This window comes from Monodon monoceros, unplaced genomic scaffold (genome assembly GCF_005190385.1).
Source record: "Monodon monoceros isolate NGI ecotype Baffin Bay Population unplaced genomic scaffold, NGI_Narwhal_1 Super_Scaffold_21, whole genome shotgun sequence".
Taxonomy (NCBI): Eukaryota; Metazoa; Chordata; class Mammalia; order Artiodactyla; family Monodontidae; genus Monodon; species Monodon monoceros.
The window spans coordinates 172,024,203-172,044,589 of NW_021703778.1; the positions used below are offsets into that span (position 1 = coordinate 172,024,203).

At 43.1% G+C, this 20,387-nt stretch overlaps 1 protein-coding gene across 2 annotated transcripts in view; it reads right to left on the reverse strand.

The window, feature by feature from the left end:
- CDC42BPB (CDC42 binding protein kinase beta) overlaps positions 1-19,335 on the reverse strand; it is a 113,262-nt gene extending 93,927 nt beyond the window's left edge. Inside the window, exon 1 of one of the 2 annotated variants that reach the window (XR_003796040.1) lies at positions 19,004-19,335. Coding sequence is in view for 1 of the 2 variants with exons in the window: in XM_029239161.1 (XP_029094994.1) it covers positions 19,004-19,178 (175 nt within the window). In the remaining variant the exon portion in view is untranslated. The remainder of the gene's footprint in view (positions 1-19,003) is intronic. The other variant, XM_029239161.1, reaches the window with a different exon arrangement.
- Between the last annotated feature and the right edge of the window lie 1,052 nt (positions 19,336-20,387).

Below are 20,387 nucleotides of genomic sequence, written 5' to 3' on the forward strand. Positions count from 1 at the left end.
GAAGGGGGGCACCTGGCACAGGAAGAGGGGGCACCCGGCACAGGAAGAGGGGTATCCGGCACAGGAAGTGGGGGGAATCCAACACAGGAAGGGGGCACAGCACTGGAGACCTCAGACCCCGGCACCCTCCACTTCAACTTGCAGTAATAAACTCAGAAAGAAACACCAGCGAGTTCTGACAAAAGACAAACTAAGAAAAACTATCAAACAGAATATAGAAAAGCGGCTAATTTCCCTAATATAACAAGGAAACGGTAGGGAATATTAAAATATAAAGTTCTAAGAAATGTATACGAAAAAGCTGAACAAACCAATATGAAGTGTGGGGGAAAGGGAAGGATACTAGCGAGACATTAATCAACTCTTCAAATTGTCATAAAATGCCGGGGGCGGGCAGGCGGGCTGAATCGGACACGTGGGCTCCGCAGAAAAACGGAGGGGTTCAATATTCTACTCTCTCATTGAGATTCCTATAATAAATTTTTTTAATGGACTTAGGAGATAATACCAATTGCTATCACTTTTATTAACACTAATTACGAAAACAAAGAATATCAACATATGAAAAATTCAAGCCATTCCAAAAAAGGAACAATGACATTTTCAAACATGGGGTCCTCGACTATTTCATATCTAAATGGACAGTGAAGGCATGACAAGGGATATTAGGCTAGAAGTTTTTGACAAATGAGTTTCCTTTTACAAATACTCAAATCAATTGAAAGCCAAACAGAAAGAATCCAAATCTCCACAAAGTCTTGTCACAAACCACACAACAGTTTTCCTCACTGGAAGCATATCTGGGCACGAAAATCAGCTACACACCCAGTTTATCTGTTATGAGTTCATTTGTTTTATTGCTGGCATTCCTTCTGGGTCATAAAAGTTTTATGAGCTGGTAAACATTTCGTACAAACTCTGCAAAGCTGCCATGACTAACGGCTTCAGTATTCAGCGTAACAGATCTCTATAGACCCTGACCTGGTTAATGCCGGTGCAGCAGCACGTACCCTGGACTCAACTTTCAGAAGGTCTAGGTGATGCTCTAACTGCTAAATGTTTACCTAAGGACTCTCTTTCACTTTGAAGAAAGGAGAATACCATGGGAAAAGTGGAAAACAACAGTTAAATTTCTCCACACCAAACTTTATTTTAAAAAACATTTAAAGTTCATTTTACTGGAGAATATTTTTCACAGATAATAAATGTAGTATTTTTAGCATCGTTAAACTTGCAATACAATCCACAATAATTACTGTAGTAGGGAAGAAATAAGCCATAAGAAGAGGGATGTGGGTGGTGCTGTGAAATAGATATTAAGAATGGTGTGAATTTTTTAAGTTTTTTTTCTTCTTACAAAATGAAGTTTTGTTTATATTACAAACCAATCGTTATGAAAATGCTACCAGAGAGGAAAAACTATAAAATCTGATGGAGGGGGTGGGGGGTGAGGGGTAGGATGAATTGGGAGATCGGGATTGACATATATACACTAATATGTATAAAATAGATAATAAGAACCTGCTGTATAGCACAGGGAACTCCACTTCGCTGTACAGTAGAAACTAACACAATATTGTAAAACAACTATACCTCAATTTTAAAAATATAAATAAATAAATAATAAAATCTGATGGACTAAGGATTTAGCAGTGCTCAAAAACATCACCACTCAGTAGGAACAACTAGTAATTCTATATTATTTTTAGGGAAGTTTTCTAAATAATCCACGACAAAAAGAACCACCAAGAATTACCAGTATTTGAAGGAAAATCATTACGAGGAAAAGTTCCAAGGTGAACAAAGAACTGACCCCACAGGAAACATAAATCAGGGAGAACACTTGTAAAAATTCTAATTAGTATCCTCAGAAAGAGAAAAAATTACAGCCACCTTCTACCCAGCACCTCACCATGATCATGAAGGAATATCTTTTTCAAGAGGGAGACATTTCGGGGCTTCCCTGGTGGCACAGTGGTTGAGAATCTGTCTGCCAGTGCAGGGGGCACAGGTTCTGGTCCAGGAAGGTCCCACATGCCACAGAGCAACTAAGCCTGTGCACCACAACTACTGAGCCTGCGCTCTACAGCCCGCAAGCCACAACTACTGAGCCCGCGTGCCACGACTACCAAAGCTCTTGCGCCTAGAGCCCGTGCTCTGCAACAAGAGAAGCCACCGCAATGAGAAGCCCGCACACTGCAACGAAGAGTAGCCCCCGCTCGCTGCAACTAGAGAAAGCCCACGCACAGCAACAAAGACCCAACGCAGCCAAAAATAAATTAATTAAAAAAAAAAAGACTTGACTTTTAAAAAAAAAAAGAGGGAGACATTTCGACACTAGAAATCCATACTCAGTCAAACAAACACCACTAAAATGAGGGCACAATAAGACATTTTTAGACATGCAATAACTTGGAAAGATTACCACCCTTGATCCCTTCATGGGGGGAAAATGTTATATACACATACAGTTGTATATATAAAACATACACGGGGCTTCCCTGGTGGCACAGTGGTTAAGAAACCGCCTGCCAATGCAGGAGACACGGGTTCAAGTCCTGGTCCAGGAAGATCCCACATGCCGCAGAACAACTAAGCCTGTGCGCCACAACTACTGAGCCTGTGCTCTAGAGCCTGCGCGCCACAACTACTGAGTCCACATGCCACAACTACTGAAGCCCGCGCGCCTAGAGCCCGTGCTCCACAACGAGAAGCCACTACAATGAGAAGCCCGCGCACCGCAACAAAGAGTAGCCCCCACTTACCGCAACTAGAGAAAGCCTGCACGCAGCAATGAAGACCCAACGTAGCCAAAAATAAATAATAAAATTTTAAAATAAATTAAAAAAATATATATATATGTATACATATCCCCCCACCATGAAAAGACTCTAGCAAACCACTGAGTCAATTTGGTAGTTTTTGTCTTTTTAGGAATTTGTCCATTTCATTGACAAAATAAAAGAATCCAAGAAAGAGTGACGTGAGCAATAAGAAACGGTGGCAGCTGAGTTATGCCCAGAAGCAGCAAAGAAAGTTAGGAAGAAAGTCCAGGGACTCTTCAATGCTAACATCTGGATGACTCTCCTGCTCAAGGCACAGGATCGGTGCCTTCTCCCTGGGTCCAGTCACACAATTGGGTTTTACAGTGAATAACAGTTACATACCTAAAATTATTATAAATTCTATTCATTAGTTTCCAATTCTTACAACCAACTTAGACAGAATGAAAAAGATTTCACTGTAAGTCACAACATAACATAAATGCTATAAACTTTGACAACATAAAATTGGTAACTCTCCCTAATTAACTACTGAGTGAAAACTAAAAATGATGTAGCCATAGGCATAAAAGAAATAAAAGTAGTTAAATTATTTCATATACAATTCCATGTTAATAAACCAAAGGTTATTGATAAAATGAATGGCGTTTCTTAGGGAATATTAATTATAAAATCAACCAAGAGACAGAAAACCCAACAGAATACTAAGTTTGAAAGTTGTCTAAGAATATCCCCCACTGAAAGCCACTGTATTTAGATAGTTCTTCACTCTGTAAAAATATTCTTGAACACAAGACTGGAAGCTTTATAACTTTTCATAAAAAATTTTATTTCTTAGCATAATTCTGATACCAAAATATTCCAAAGACAACATATGAAAGTTAAAACCACTAACTACAGACGCCTCTTCAATTAATAAAGAAAACATGAATACAACAGGTTTGACTGTGCAGTTAGAGAATAAAATGCCATGGCTAAGTGTGCTTTATCCTGGCAATGTATGAATGATTCAACAGCATTATGTATATTAATATAAACAATAAAAATTAATAGTCTATCAGAGACAAAAATCACAATCCTCGATATATGTAATAACCATATTCTAACGTTAATTTCTTATGAAAAATTTTAAATGACTATAAATAGAAATATATTTTTATGTTAAAAATCTTTCAAATCAATTTTAATGTAAATTCTAGAAGATGCTGTAAAATTTAAAAAGAAGTAAAAAAATTATAATACAACTAAGGGGAAGAAGACTTTTACCCTCTATGACATACCCTTCTATACTGCCTGAATTCATTAAATCACGAGCATACATTATTTTTATAATTTTAACATTATTTAAGATAAAAATAGCACTGGCCAAATATAATTTCTGTGATATAGGTTCTACTATTTTTAATACTTGGTATGAGGGACAATCCTAAGCTACCAAGAACTGTGACTTCGACCATCGGTGACCACCCTCCACAAACTATTACAGAATTCAACGTTTGGAGAGAGGCACTAGATTTAGAAAAATCATTCATTCTTTCTGGAGAATTTTAAAAACCAAAACAAGTTCTGGCAGCATCACTCTTCATTAATAGCCCCAAACTGGACAACCCAGATGTCCATCTGAATGAATGGATAAACTGTGGGAAACGAATTCAGTGGACTACTATACAGCAACCAGAAAGAACTAGCTATAGTTATTTACACTCAACGACATGGATGGATTTCAATTACCTTTACTTGCAATTACTTTTTTGTTCAGATAAAATATATATAATGTAAAATTTGCCATTTTAGCCATTTTAAAGTTGGCCAAGAAAAAAAAAAAAAAAGAGGAGACTCAAATTGCTAGAACTGAAATGAAAGAGGGGACACTACTACAGATCCTACAGAAATAAAAGGATTAAGAAATACTACAAACAACTGTATGCCAACAAATTAACCTCAATGAAATGGACAAATTCCTAAAAGGACAAAAACTACCAAATTGACTCAAGAAGAAACAGAAAATGTGAACAGATCTATAATAACTAGAGAGACTGAATTAGTAATCAAAAAACTAACCACAAAGAAAGCCCAGGGACTTCCCTGGTGGCACAGTGATTAAGAATCTGCCTGCCAATGCCGGGGACACGGATTCGAGCCCTGGTCCGGGAAGATCCCACGTGCCGTGGAGCAACTAAGCCTATGCGCCACAACTACTGAGCCTGAGCTCTAGAGCCCGCGAGCCACAGTGACTGAGCCCGCGTGCCTAGAACCTATGCTCCACAACAAAGAGAAGCCAAAACCTAAAATAAAATAAATTAAGTAAAAAGCCCAGATGGCTTCATAGGTGACTTTTATCAAACATGGGAAGAATCAAATATTAATTTTTCACAAACTCTCAAAAAATGTAAGAGAGAACCCTTCCTAACTCATTCTATAAAGCCAGTATTATCCTGATACCAAAACCTGACAAAGACATATGAGGAAAGAAAAACACTCCAGACCAATTATCTCTTATGAATATAGATGCAAAAATCTTCAACAAAATACTAGCAAACCAAATCAAGTAACACAGAAAAAGAATTGTACACTGTGACCAAGTGGGATTTATCCCAGGAATGCAAGATTGATTCAACATACAGAAATCAATTAAATGTAATACACCAGAGCAGCAGAATAAGAAACAAAAGCCACATGAATATCTCCACAGATGCAAAAAAGCAGCTGATAAAATCCAATAAACTTTCATGACAAAAATACTCAACAAACTAGGAATAGAAGGGTACTTCCTCAACCTAATAAAGGGCATCTATGAAAACTCACAGCTAACAGCATACTTAATGGTGAAAGACAGAGACACTTTCTCCCTAAGATCAGGAATAAGACAAGAATGCCCACGCTTGCCACTTCTATTCCACACTGTACTAGAGGTTCTAGCCAGGACAATTAGGCAACGAAAATAAATAAAAGGCATCCAAATTGGAAAGGAAGAAACAAAACTACCTCTCTTCATGGGTGACATGACTTTGTACACAAAAATCCTAAGAAATCCACCAAAAAGACCATTAGAACTAATAAACAAGTTGAGCAATTTTGCAGGATACAGAATCACTATTAAAAAAATTGTATTTGGGTCTTCCTTGGTGGCGCAGTGGTTAAGAATCCACCTGCCAATGCAGGGGACATGGGTTCGAGCCCTGGTCCGGGAAGATCCCACGTGCCGCGGAGCAACTAAGCCCATGCGCCACAGCTGCTGAGCCTGCACTCTAGAGCCCGCAAGCCACAACTACTGAGTCCACGTGCCACAACTACTGAAGACCGCGCACCCAGAGCCCATACTCCACAACAAGAGAAGCCACCGCAGTGAGAAGCCCACACACCACAACGAAGAGTAGCCCCTGCTTGCCACAACCAGAGAAAGCCCGCGTGCAGCAACGAAGACCCAACGCAGCCAAAAATAAATAAATAAATAAATAAATAGAAATTTATATAAAAAATTGTATTTGTATAAATTTGCAATGAACAATCCAAAAATGAGATTAAGAAAACAATTCCACTTGCAATAGCATTTAAAAAGAGACAAACTTGGGAATAATTTAACAACATAAGTACAAATCTTACACTTTGCATGGTGAATGGAATTAATGCAACTAAATGATCACTCAAAAAGTTAAAATGGGGCTTCCCTGGTGGCGCGGTGGTTGGGAGTCCGCCTGCCGATGCAGGGGACGCGGGTTCGTGCCCCGGTCCGGGAGGGTCCCACGTGCCGCGGAGCGGTTGGGCCCGTGAGCCATGGCCGCTGAGCCTGCGCGTCCGGAGCCTGTGCTCCGCAACGGGAGAGGCCACAGCAGTGAGAGGCCCGCGTGCCGCGAAGAAAAAAAAAAAGTTAAAATGGCACATTTTATGTCATATGTATTTTACCACAGTAAAAAAGTAAAAACAAGTTAAACTCTGAAAACTACAAAATATTTTTGAAAAAAAATTCAGAGAGCTAAATAAATGGAAAGATATATTGTGTTTATAGACAGGCAGACTTAATATTGTTAAGATGGCAATACTCCCCAAATTGATCTACAGATTCAACTCAATCCCTATCAGAATCCCAGAGGGCTTCTTCATAGAAATTGACACACTGACCCTAAAATTCATATGGAGATTCAAGGAACCCAGAATAGCCAAAACCATCTTGAAAAAGAACAAAGTTGGAGGACTCAAACTTCCCGATTTCAAAACTTACTACAAAGCAACAGTAATCAAGAAAGTGTGGTAGTTACATAAAAATAGTCATATACATCAACAGAAGAGAACTGAGAGCCCAGAAATAAGACCATACATTTATGGCAAGTTGATTTTCACAAGGGTGCCAAGACTATTCAATGGGAAAAACACAGTCTCTTCAACAAATGGTGTTGGGACAACAGGATAGCCACATGCAAAAGAATGAATTTGAACTCCCATCTCACACCTTATATAAAAAATGATTCAAAATGGATCAAAGACCTAAATGTAAAAGCTAAAACTATAAAATTCTTAGAAGAAAACACAGATATAAATCTCTGTGACCCTGGATTTAGCAATGGATTCTTACATATGCCACCAAAAGCAACAAAAGTTAAATTGGATTTCATCAAAATTAATAACTTGTGCTTCAACGGAAACCATTAAGAAATCGAAATGACAACCTACAGTGTAGGAGAAAATATCTGCAAATCACACGTCTAACGAAGGATTTGTATCCAGAATATATAAAGAACTCTCACAACTCAACAAAATAAACAATTTTGTTTATTTTTTAACACAATTTAAAAAAATGAGCAAGGAACCTGAATAGACATTTCTCCAAAGAACATATAAAAATGGCCAATAAACAAAACAATAAACAAGATGCTCATCATTAGCCTTTAGGCAAAAGCAAATCAAAACCACAATGAGATACCACTTCAACACACACTAGTATGGCTAGAATAAAAGAGACAAATAAGAACAAGCATTGGTGAGGATGAGGAGAAACTGGAACCCTACTGCTGCTGTCGGGAATGTGAACTGGGACGGTTGTTATGGAAAACAATCTGGCAGTTCTTCAACATGCTAAGCAGAGAGTTACCAAATGACCTAGCAATTCCACTCCCAGGTATACGATCAAGAGAAATGACAACATATGTCCACATAAAAACCTGTACATTAACGTTCATAGCAACATTATTCAAAACAGCTCAAAGGTAGAAATAACCCAAATGTCCATCAACTGATGAATGGGTAAACAAAATATGGACTATCCATATAACAGAATATTATTCAGCAATAAAAAGGAATGAAATACAGATAGATCCTTGAAAACATTACGCTAAGCGAAAAGAATCCAATCACAAAAGACCACATATTATATGATTCCATTTACAGGAAATGTCCAGAATATGCCAATATATAATGAAACGAGATTAGTGGCTGCTCGGGGCTGCCTGGGGCTGGTGAGGGAAGCAAGGAGTTGGGACTGACAGCTAAAGGGTTTAGGATTTCTTTTGAAGGTGATGAAGGTGGAAATAAATAGCTGCACCACTCTACGGAATACTAGAGCTGCGGAACTCTACAACCCAAACAGGTAAACCGCATGTGGATTACATCTCAATAAAACTGCTACAAAAAAGAAAGACAAGAGAAAAGAAAAGAAGTCATCTGTTAATTGTACATGGCAGGGAAACCTTTCTTTTTCACTAAAATAAATTTAGTTAGCTGTGTAATTCGATTTAAGTTTCTCTCACATTGTTGATGGACATCCAGGGTCTGTTCAATGTCCCTCTTAACATATCATTTCACAAGGATTATCAAAACTTCATAAACACAAATCTTGCTTTTTTAAAAATAATTATATACTTGTACAAGAAATATATCCAGGCTTATCACTTTGATTACATAAAACCATAATAATGCCTTAGGTTTTGAGAAACATTTTTGTCCCAATACAGTCTAATGTAAATGCTACCCTTGACACCTTAACTGGTGGAATTGGAAATAGAGCATTCTTAGTAACCTCCCAAAGTGTTGCTAGCTAGACAATATATCCTACATATTTGAAAGCAATGCTTCATCAACATTTTCTCAGATTCATTTAAAGGTACACCAAAAAGGTGATTTGTTAATATACTTAAAGACTTTTCAACAATCTGATTCCAAATACTTAGGGTTAAAAAAGAAACAAATCTGAGCTGCAAAATTATTTTTTAAGGATTGCTGCAAACCCATTAATTATGAAACCAACATCTTTCTCAATAATGAAGAATCAATATAAATGCTATTTCAAGTTAAAAATATGTTAAAAGTCAATTTAGCCCCCTGATTTAAATTTTTTAAACAAAACGAGAGAAACTCAATGTTTTTAATTCAATTCTTTCACATGAACAGGGGTAAAGCACAAGAGAGCAACAGCCTTAAAATGTAGTTTGGGTATCCTGGTAAGGGAGGTCTATTTACCTTTGGTTTTTTGTTTTTTGAGTGCTTAGGTTTCCTTAACTTTTTTTTTTAGTATAAATGCTTTACGATGTTGTGTTAGTTTCTAGTGTACAGCAAAATGAATCAGCTATATGCATACATATATCCCCATATCCCCTCCCTCTTGAGCCTCCCTCCCACCCTCCCTATCCTGTCCCTCTAGGTGGTCACAAAGCACCGAGCTGATCTCCCTATGCTATGCGGCTGCTTCCCACTAGCTAGCTATTTTACATTTGGTACTGTATATATGTCCCTGCCACTCTCTCACTTCACCCCAGCTTCCCCCCCACCCCCCTGCCCTCAAGTCCGTTCTCTATGTCTGCATCTTTATTCCTGCCCTGCCACTAGGTTCATCAGTACCGCTTTTTAAAATTCCATATATACGTGTTAGCATAAGGTATTTGTTTTTCTCTTTCTGACTGACTTCACTCTGTATGACAGTCTCTAGGTCCATCCACCTCACTACAAATAACTCAATTTCATTCCTTTTTATGGCTGAGTAATATTCCACTGTATACATGTGCCACATCTTTATCCATTCATCTGTTAATGGACACTTAGGTTGCTCCCGTGCCCTGGCTATTGTAAATAGTGCTGCAACGAACATCGTAGTACATGTATCTTTCTGAATCATGGTTTTCTCAGGGTATATGCCCTGTAGTGGGATTGCTGGGTCATATGGTAGTTCTATTTTTAGTTTTTTAAGGAACGAGGGAGGTCTATTTACCTTTGGATTTCATTTGCTTTTTATGTATTTATAAAACCATGAGTGGCAAGAACATTTCTTATTCTGCTCTTTATTTTAAATTGGTGATTTCTTCCTACATACCAAAAGCTTTAGAGTTAAACAGAATCAGCTCTGTGTCACTTCAAGAAAGATAAAGTTTATACACCGGGTCCCTGAGTCACAAACACCCAATTCAAACATCGCCACGTTACCTATCCACACAGGCACACTCCTGCTTCACGCCTATGCCCACCCAGGGTGCCTCCCCAGCCCTCCTTCCAACCACTTTTCAGGCACCCCCTCTTCTGCTTTCAACACACCCAAGTCCCCCTCCTTCACATCCTTTTACCCCTTCTCCTTTCTCTCTCTTCCAATGTTGTACAATTACTAGAAAAAAACTTGCCCTCCCATATCTCCATTTCTTCCTTCTACTTACGCAGGAAACTTTCTAATAAGTGAGTAAATATAACAAACAGAATACATCCAAAAAAAAAATGAAACAGCAACTGTACGCTCTGACTTCATTTAGAGATGAAAACTAGGGTACCTTTCAGTTACCTCCAGTGTATAGGACACCCTTATCTCTGCACCACCTGGAAATCTCATAAAATGATAGCATAGATTACAGTGGGACATAGCCTCAAGGATAACATGAGCTCCAGAGAACAGTAATTTTGTTTTGTTACCACTGCAGTGCCTGGCACTTCTTAAGTCCTTAAAGAATGCTTGTTGAATGAATGACAGGAGATGACAGTAGACTACAAATGTCAACACAATGCTGCACAGTGGGGAGAGCAAATGGACAAGTGGCATCTAATTTAGCGAAGCTAGAAAAGTGAAAGTGAAGTACGGATAAGGCAGCCCAGGAATAACCAGCAGCACCAGTATCTTGAAGGCTAAACAATAATGGACAGAAAACAGAATTGGCTTTAAGTCCGCAGAAGAAGAAGTTATACTCCAGACCTCCTCCCACCCCCATCCCCACCACTGGCCCTCCTCCACCTCACCCCACCTTCACAGAAAGCTGGCAGCTGGGCATATACCACTCTCCCTACCATCTAGGCAGGAGACCAGAAACCCCACTCTGGGGAAACTGACAGCCCAGAGGAGGAACTACTTTAACAACCCTGGCAGCGCCCCTCAAATGAGCCACACCCCCACCTGCCTTCTAGTGGTGAGACTCAACATTTGAAGTTTGCGCACACAGAGAGTTCCAATCAGTCCAGGCATAATTATGGAAGACAGCCAATAATCACCAGACATCTGAAGAAGAGCTTCTGACATCAAAGACGAAGACCAAAGTAGGAAACAGGATAAAAAGGACTCAGAAGAAACAGAGACAGCACAGGAAACAGAAGAAAATGTCTGTAAAACATAAATGTACGAAAAAAAAAACATAAATGTACGCACATAAATCAACAAAACATAAAGAGGAAAAAGTTTTCAATGATTTTGCCTTCATGAAACAGAAACAAGATGTTATTAAAAAGAAAGAAATACTAAGGACAAGAACACTTAGAAATGAAAGACATGATGGCAGAAATAAAAACTCAATGTAAAGACTAGAAGACAAAGTTGAGGATCTCTCCCAGAAAAATAAGGACAAAAGATCAATGAATGGAAAAGAGTAGGAGAAAGGAAACTAGCAGAAAATTCCAGAAGGTCCAAAATATGAATAACAGGCAACCAAAAAGGCAAGAATGAAGAAAGCAGACATCATAAAGATATAATACAGAAAAGTTCTGGAGAGCTGAAGGACCCAAGTGTCCCCACCAAAAAGACCCACCAAGGAACACTAGGCATAAATAAAGACCTTGAAAGCTCCCGGAGATGGAACAAGTCTCACAAAGGCGTGGGAATCACAATGGTCTCAGGCTTCCCCTTTGCAACAACAGCAGGGAGACATCTGAGTAAAGCTCCAAACTTCTGAGGAAAAATGACCTGTAACCTAGAATTCAATACCCAGGTAAACTGCCGTTCAAGTGTGAGAAAAGAAAAGACATTTTCAGACAGGCTCTCAAAGAAACTTCTCTCTGATGAACTCTTTCTCAGGAAGCCACTAGAATATAAGACACAGGATCCAGGAATTCCCATTCCACACAGGAGAGGCACAAAAAGAATTCCCAGAAGGAATGAAGAGAAATCCCAGGATGACTGCTAAGTAGCAGGCCTAGAGAAGAAACAGCCTAGAATGGAACAGGAAAATGAAAGGCTCTACAAGGGATGAAAAGTGAGAGATTACTCGAGGTGTCTGTACTGGGGAGTTCTATTTAGAAGCCTGGACTAAATTCATGACTATACATTGGCATCCACGCTAAATGAGAGAAAAAATAATTCATTCCAATTAACACAAAAATAATTCCTTGTCTTAGTAGACTGTGAATTAACTGTATCCTATGTGGCTCAGCTGTTAAAATGTTTACCCAATGATAACAACAAACACTTGAGTATCAGTTTAAACAAAAATTATTATATAGCCAGATTTGGAAAAGCAGAGAGAACGGAAGGGTGTGTGTGTTTCAGGCAGCGCAGGAAAGAAGACCTGTAAAGCTCCATAGCCTTCTCTTCCACAGTAGGAAGTTAACAGGTAATATATAAAATGGCAAGTCAGAAATCAGCAGTACAAGCATGCGATTTAGATGCATGAAATCTGAGGCAAGAACTGCTAAATAGACAACCATCAGCATCCAAGAATCCCCCCCATTCGCATAACACCTTCACCCGCTGCCTGCAGTGTAGACAGGAGGGCCCCCATCAGACCACACAGTGGACTTAGCAGGAAAGGGCCCAGGTCCCTGAAGACTTCTTGGAATGAGACTGTCTTCCTAGCCCTGGACTACCAACAGTGTCACATAACTTAGAATTCAACCTTGATTTTAAGTCACTGTTGTTTGGTTCTCTATTACTGGCAGTTCATGGGATCATAAGACAGTTGATGATAAGGAGAAACAGAAGGGTTAAAAGAGGTTGCTTAGGGACTTCCCTGGTGGCGCAGTGGTTAAGAATCCGCCTGCCAATGCAGGGGACACGGGTTCGAGCCCTGGTCCAGGAAGATGCCACATGCCGCGGAGCAACTAAGCCTGTGCGCCACAACTACGGAGCCCACGCACCACAACTACTGAGCCCACGTGCGACAACTATTGAAGCCCACGTGCTCTAGGGCCCGCATGCCGCAACTACTGGTCCCGCGTGCTGCAACTACTGCAGTCCGTGCGCCTACAGCCCGTGCTCCGCAACAAGAGAAGCCACAGCAATGAGAAGCCCGCACACTGCAACAAACAGTAGCCCCCGCTCGCCGCAACTAAAGAAAGCCCGCGCGCAGCAACGAAGACCCAACACAGCCAAAAATAAATGAGTGAATGAATAAATAAATGAAATAAATAAACCTAAAAAGATACAACTAATCCAAGTTTTAGAGGTTGAGATTAATGGCACCTCTGACCATATCCTGTGGGGGTGATTTTCATTAAATACAATTTTACTTTTATTAAGGTAATGCATTTACTCAGTTTTAAAAGTCAAGTAGTTCTACAGAGTTATTCAATATAATGCAAAACAGTAGTCCCTCTACCAGCCAGCCCACTCTGGGTCTAACTTCTATAAGCAACCTCTTCGGGGCTCCTCTTCGTTGCGGTGCATGGGCTTCTCATTGCGGTGGCTTCTCTTGTTGCGGAGCATGGGCTCTAGGCGCACAGGCTTCAGCAGTTGTGGCACACGGGCTCAGTAGTTGTGGCTCGTGGGCTCTAGAGCACAGGCTCAGTAGTTGTGGCGCCCTGGCTTAGTTGCTCCGTGGCATGTGGGATCTTCCCGGACCAGGGCTCGAACCCTCATCCCCTGCATTGGCAGGTGAATTCTTAACCACTGTGCCACCAGGGAAGTCCCTTAGGTCAATGTTAAATTCCAGCGTTGGACCATGGATTTCAGACCTGATTTTTTTTTTTAAGGCAACAGAATACAAAGTCATTGTAGAAGTTTTGAAAGGGGGAATGATGAAATGAAAAGCAGTGTTGAAGACTGATCTGGCAGAGATATTTAAATCTTCAAGCAAGAAAGGCTTTAATTTAGGTCTGAGGGCCTGAGAGCTTCAGCTAGGCCACTGATAATGGGAATGGGGGGGGGGGAAGAAAGGTTAAAATAAAACTAAGATATTTCAAAGCAGGTGCCAGCAAGGAGGCCCAGGGCTGACCATGGGTCCATGAAGGAGAGAAACCCTGGTGAGAGGGCTACTTGCTCAGAAATGATTAGGGAAAATGTCCAGAGCCCGGTTTACCCAAACGAGAGGGGAGATGGGGGTGGAGGGCAGACCATGGGATCTCTAAAACTCCTAACCATTTTCAAACCCATGACTCTGTGATTTTGGAGGCTAGAGGAATCATCATCAAGCCAGTAAATGTTAGGACTCCCCGCTGAAGAGTAAATTCCTTACGTCTCCAAAGAAGCTCCAATGCAAGAACAGAAATTATATAATTCAATTCAAATTTCTCTTCAAATTTCTAATTCTTTCCTAAAGACAACAAAAATCCAAAGCCTCCTATTATAGGGGAATTCCCTGGTGGTCCAGTGGGTACGACTCCGCGCTCCCAATGCAGGGGGCCCAGGTTCGATCCCTGGTCTGGGAACTAGACCCCGCGTGCTGCAACTAGGACCCAGCACAGCCAAAATAAATAAATTAAATTAAACATTAAAAAAAATTTTTTTCAAGTCTCTTATTATACAATTGATCCTTTTTGCAAAGTTTTAATCTGAAAACAATTTTGCTGCCACTTACCTACTGGCAAAAATCTAATATGAAACAGATTATTTAAAATCATACTATGAAGTGTGACCTTCATCTCATAGATAGTATCTGTTTTATTTTAAATGAATAAAATTAAAAAATAAGATAAAATAGATACTAATTGTTTAATTGTCCTTTGGTAGATTTTAAGTCTAAATAAAGCCTTCAAAAATTACCATATTCCTCCGCGGCATGTGGGATCTTCCCAGGCCAGGGCTCGAACCCGTGTCCTTTGCATTGGCAGGCAGATTCTTAACCACTGCGTCACCAGGGAAGCCCCATTTTACCACTTATGATTTTTTAAAAAAGGGTAAAAAATCTATATGTGGTCTCTTGTAGCATGATCCTTTTACTTTATTAGTCTCAAAAAATACATTTTGCCTCTTTACCAAGAAAAGCATTCAATAGCTTTGTTGTACTTAATACAGTTTGAAATTAACAGTCCTGTTTGCTCGCATGTTTATCCAGCATCACAGACGTCAGCAGACAGGACAAGATTTCCAAGGGCGTCAGGTGCTGCAACAAGAGGCAGGGCAAAGGCAAGGGGCGTTCCTGTCAACACTGCCACCGGCGCATTCTGAGTTTTTACCTTAACGTGCATTTGCAATTGAACAGCAATTCACCACACAGCAGAAGCTTTTTCAGGTAGCTCACACAGTGGTATCTTGAAGTGAGAACAACTCACTCCAACTCCAGTTTTACTTATTGCAAGTCTACATTTAACAAAGACACTGCTGTTTACCTCAAAGCCCAACTGTCAATGGAGGAGGTTTTAAGAGAGAAAAAGTAAGGCTGGCCGGTTAATGTTGAATGGTTTCAGCCGTTCCATCACTTGCCATGTAGTCAATATCACCATGCATTTCAAATACCTATTTACAAATCCAAATTATGTTAACCTAAATTTTATTACCCAATCCCAGTATTCCCCTACAAGTTAGATCTTATTATTCAAAAGATCTGTTTCTTATATCTGTTAGTTAAAAAACGTGTTCCTATGTTATGCAAAAATTCTATCTGGAGAAACCATTAGATTAAAATGTATCTTGAGATGTTCAGCACCACCAGCTAAGCCTGAACGTATTAAACTTGGTAGAGTCATCCCACTCACACCTAGGGCTGAGCACCCCCAGGCCAAGAGCTACAGGAATTCACACAGATGAAGGAGAACTCTGAGAAGGTACCGCTTCCTTCATAATAAGAAAAATCACCAATGAGGAAATTAAACAGAGGGCTACAAAGATTAATTCTAGCCCTTACAGAGGAAGCATGGTGGCACGATGGGAGAAGATGCCCTGGACTGGGAAACGGGAAACCCACGCTCACGTCTGCCGCCAGCAGTGAGCTCCAGGCCTCCCACCTGCTCTGCAGGCCACGTGGGGGTCAGAGCAGAGGGCCACTGTGGTCCACCCAGTGCCAATGGGCTGGGACTTCAAACATCAGCTCTGTCTAAATATAATACCAGCCATTATTTTTAAGTCATGAAAAATAAATTTTAAGACATGTAAAAGTATTTTTATGTAACGAAGATGAAAGACAACAATTTCACCTCATTTAGTTGTCCATATTTGTTGCTGTTTACTTGTAGAAATTTCAAAATGTTTCATATGCTCTGCTTCAAACGGTATCAAATTTGCATTTAAAAAACAGCTTAAAGAAATACACATGCAAAGCAGGGTATTTCCAACTTTTAATCAAGGTCCTGGATCTCACAGAGAAAACTAATCAAACTATAAACACAATCAAGGGAAAATTAAAGGCAAAATCTACAGCGAAGCCTAGGACGAGTCTTGTCCCAAGCAGCCACTGTGGAAATAAGAAAATCTTCTTTTAAAACTTAAAATCTTTAATACTTTCCAAATTTCCTCAAAGATTCCCCAGTAAGTCTCAAATCTGGGCTGAATCGGCTGTTTTTCTTCATTAAGTTTCAAGAATTCTACATAACTGTTAACAGACACCTAGCAAGGTTGGCCCCTCTGCAGGAGAGGACTCAACACATCAGAGGTCTCAAACATCAGGCAGAGTGTAAATCCAAACACTCAACAATCCGCAGGTTGACAGCCTATGTATGTGTTTCTTGAGCAGAGCAGAAGTAATTCCACTTGGAAGTCAGGGCACCTAATAATGCTCCGCAAACAATTCCACTTGAAAGACCATTCTTTGCCTTCCAAACACAATGACTGGGCATTCCAAGTAACACTAAATAATGACTGCACGCACATCCTAACTAGTAATACACACTGTGGAGTTACATCGGTGCGTATGTTAACACACATGAGATGAAATACTGCTTCTAAAATATATTACTATTCCATGAACGTGCCACCTTAGAGTACATTCTTCTCTGTAATTTAAAGTTCTGTGCAGACTGAGTTCTTTAGAATAATGTAATTTATTTGTAATCATAATTTCCAAAGAGCCAGCACACGATTTTCAAAAGATTTCTATATTACAGCACACAGCTTCTACTTAAGACTTGGAAAACCCAAATCTCATAAGACCTCCGCACATGCAGAGAAGAGCTTCCTCCAGTGAAGCCCACCAATTCACAGAGTGGCAGGTACCATCTGGTGGTGAGGGGGCTGCACAAGGAAGGACCACTGCTCCACAGGGCACCCAGCCTTCAGGATAAGCCCCTCCGAGGCACTGCAGGTCCCCAGGCCAGAGGCTAGCTGGACCACACCTTACCTGCTAACTCAACCTTCCCTCTGCCTCCTCTTTGCAGTCACACATTTACTCACATACCAAGCACTGAGTTGAACCTGATCTTGAAACTGGATTTCAAGATCAAACGCTCAGCAAGAACAGCAAAGAGGATACTCAGAAGGCTGGGATGTAACAGGCACCAAAGACTTCACTTTCAAAGCAACTGTGAAGTCAGTTAAATCATTCAGTTGGAAATCATGTCACTGATAAATGACCCCAGAAAATGAATAGTACTCCTATTTTACTGATATCGTATATAATCAAGAAAGGTGGACCCCACCAAAATAAAGCATAACAGGCTGTCCTGGGGCTGTGGGCCTCCTTCTACTGCTGCTCTCACAAGACATCAAAATTCCACTAAACAGCGAAAAACAGAAGCTCTCTAAAGAATATCACAACTTAAGTTTTATTTTGTAAACAAAATTCCAAATTCTAATTCTGCCATTTTGGCAGAGGAGGTGGCCTCACTATGGAATACATTCGTTTGTTTCTTCATGTCAATATCAGCTTTATCAGCCCCAAAGGTTAGAAATTACTGGGTCCAACTGCACAATCCTAGTCCAATGGCGCACATGACCCAAGGATAAGATTTTCATACATCTGGCCCGAACCCTGAACAGAAACATTGCATCTTCCTTCTCAGTATTTTTATATGAGGCTGAGAGTCTTGACAAAATGTCCAAGTTAGAGAGAGAGAATGTAAGAAGATTTCACTTTACACGTGTAGCTGTTCTTGAGATTCTAACCATTAAGTAGCTTAATCAAATTTTTGTCCTAATAAAGCATAATAGCTTAGTTAACCAATGATTAAGGCACGCAAAGATCAGACGAAGAAAGTTCTTAAGTGACTTCCATATACTAACAGTTCCAGCTGCCCCCCAAATATTACAAGGGTCTGGCAAAACTACAATGAAAAAAATCAATTTGCTCTCGCATGGTGTATTCAAAACAAGGCTTTTAACCTTAAAATTCCCTTAGAGGTGGTACAGTCAAAGGGATGTTCAGGCCCCAGACACCAAGGGATGCAGACAAGCTGTCACCTAGGAGGGGCTCCCAAGAGACGCACGGGGGTGCGGGGGACAGACGCAAAAAGCACACGCCGCTGCCCCTACAAGCCAGCAGGGCGAGCGGGGGGAGCAACTCGACGCGGACTCCGGACCCCAAGGGCGAGGGGCGGATATCCCAGGGAGTGCTGCAGGAAACGATATCCAGACTCGGAGGGTGGATCTAGGAAGCGGCCGGGGCGATGGCCGGGCGCGGGGGTGGGGATGGGAACGGAGGATGTGGCTCCGAGGAGCAGGATGAGGGGGCGGGTCGGCCGAACGCGGATGTGAGAAGGCCAAAGAGGAGGGCAGGGCGGGATGGAGAGCCGCGAAGCGGTGAGGGCGCCAGGAGCGGCCGGACAGGGATGGGGCGGCGGGTCTGGGAGCGGTGACGAGGCGGGTTGAGCGGAAGCCCGAGGACAGGGAGGAGGCGGGCGGAGTGGGGGGAGGGCGCAACCGGGCGGGGGTCGCGGAGCCGAGGGTCAGGCCCGCGCACACTTACCCCACTCGAGGAACTCGGCCACATACTTGTCGCGGCGCAGGGCCGAGTGGCTACACTCGGTGTACAGGCAGACGAGCACGTCGAGCAGCGTCTCCACGCTCAGGGCGCTCTCGTTGCGCCAGGGCCCGTCCAGGAGCAGCTGCTCCAGCTTCTTGAGTCGCACCTTGGCAGACATGGTGCCGCGCGGCCCGCTCCCAACGCGCCGGCCTCTCGCCGCCCGCTCGGCCAGTCCGTCAGGGCGAGCCCTCAGCGTCCCGGCGGCCGCGAGCCTCGGCAGCCGCGGCCCCTCGTCGCCGCCCTGTCCGCGTCGTCGCGCCCCGGCCTAGGCCGACATCTTGGGCTCGGTCCCGGCGGCGCAGCGTCTGGGGCGCCGGGCCCCGCGGGTCCATGGGCTGGTCTCCTCCCCTCGGCGCCACCGCCCGCCCCCGCCTCGCGCTCCTCGGCCCCGCCCGCGGCCGCACCCTCCTCGCCACCCGCCGTCGACCTGCAGCGGCGCGGAGCCGAGCGCTGCGCAAGCCCGGCCGGCGCCCGAGCCCCGACCCCAGCCTCGACCCGGCGGCACAGCCCCGCGGCCCGCAGCCAACCAGGGCGCGGCCAGCGCGGGCGCAGCCAACCACGGCGTGGCCGGCCGCCGCCGCGCTGACCTCAGCGCGCCGCCCCGCCCCTGCGCTCCCGGCTCCCGGCTCCCGGCGGGATCGGACCTAGCCGCTTGCCGTAGGGGGGGGGGGTCGGGATGCTGGGAAGGTCGGGAGGGCGGGGTCGAAGGGGTGTGTCACCCGGCGGGGGCGGGGCGAGCGAATAGCCAGTGCTCCGCCGAGATTGTGGCGCAGGCGCGTGCGCAGAGGGCGGCCGGGCGGCCGGGCGGCGTGCGCGAGCGCGTCGGGGACCGGGCCTCTGTGCGCGAGGCCTGCGCTCCCGCGCGCGCACGTCTTGCCTCCAGAAGGGGACCCGGGGTCTCGGAGTAGACCCACGGGGCCTGTCCTCCCTGGGGGCTTCGTGGCCGGTGGGCTGACGTGAGCGTCGAGGGCCGTCCCGCAGACGCAGCGCTGGCAGCCTCGGCTGTCTCCTTTAAAACCGGGTCTCATCTGGGCTGGGAGCGGCCTTACGGAAAAGGCGACCTTCTTCTAACTTGACGGGCGGGAGACAGGCCCGCCCGTACAGGGTGGGGGCTGCTGGAGAGGGGCGCCCCCGCGGTCTACCCAGCGCCCCGTGAATTCGTGTTGCACCCGCAGTGGCCGCTTCAGACTCTACTGCCCACCTTCCCCTCCCCGCAAACAGATGCCTTGGGGTGTCAGTTTGGTAGGAAGGGGCCTGCTGTTTGTCTCCAGGCTGGGTTTGCCTAGCGAGTCCCTGCTTATACCAAGATTACGGGTTTATTCGTGTG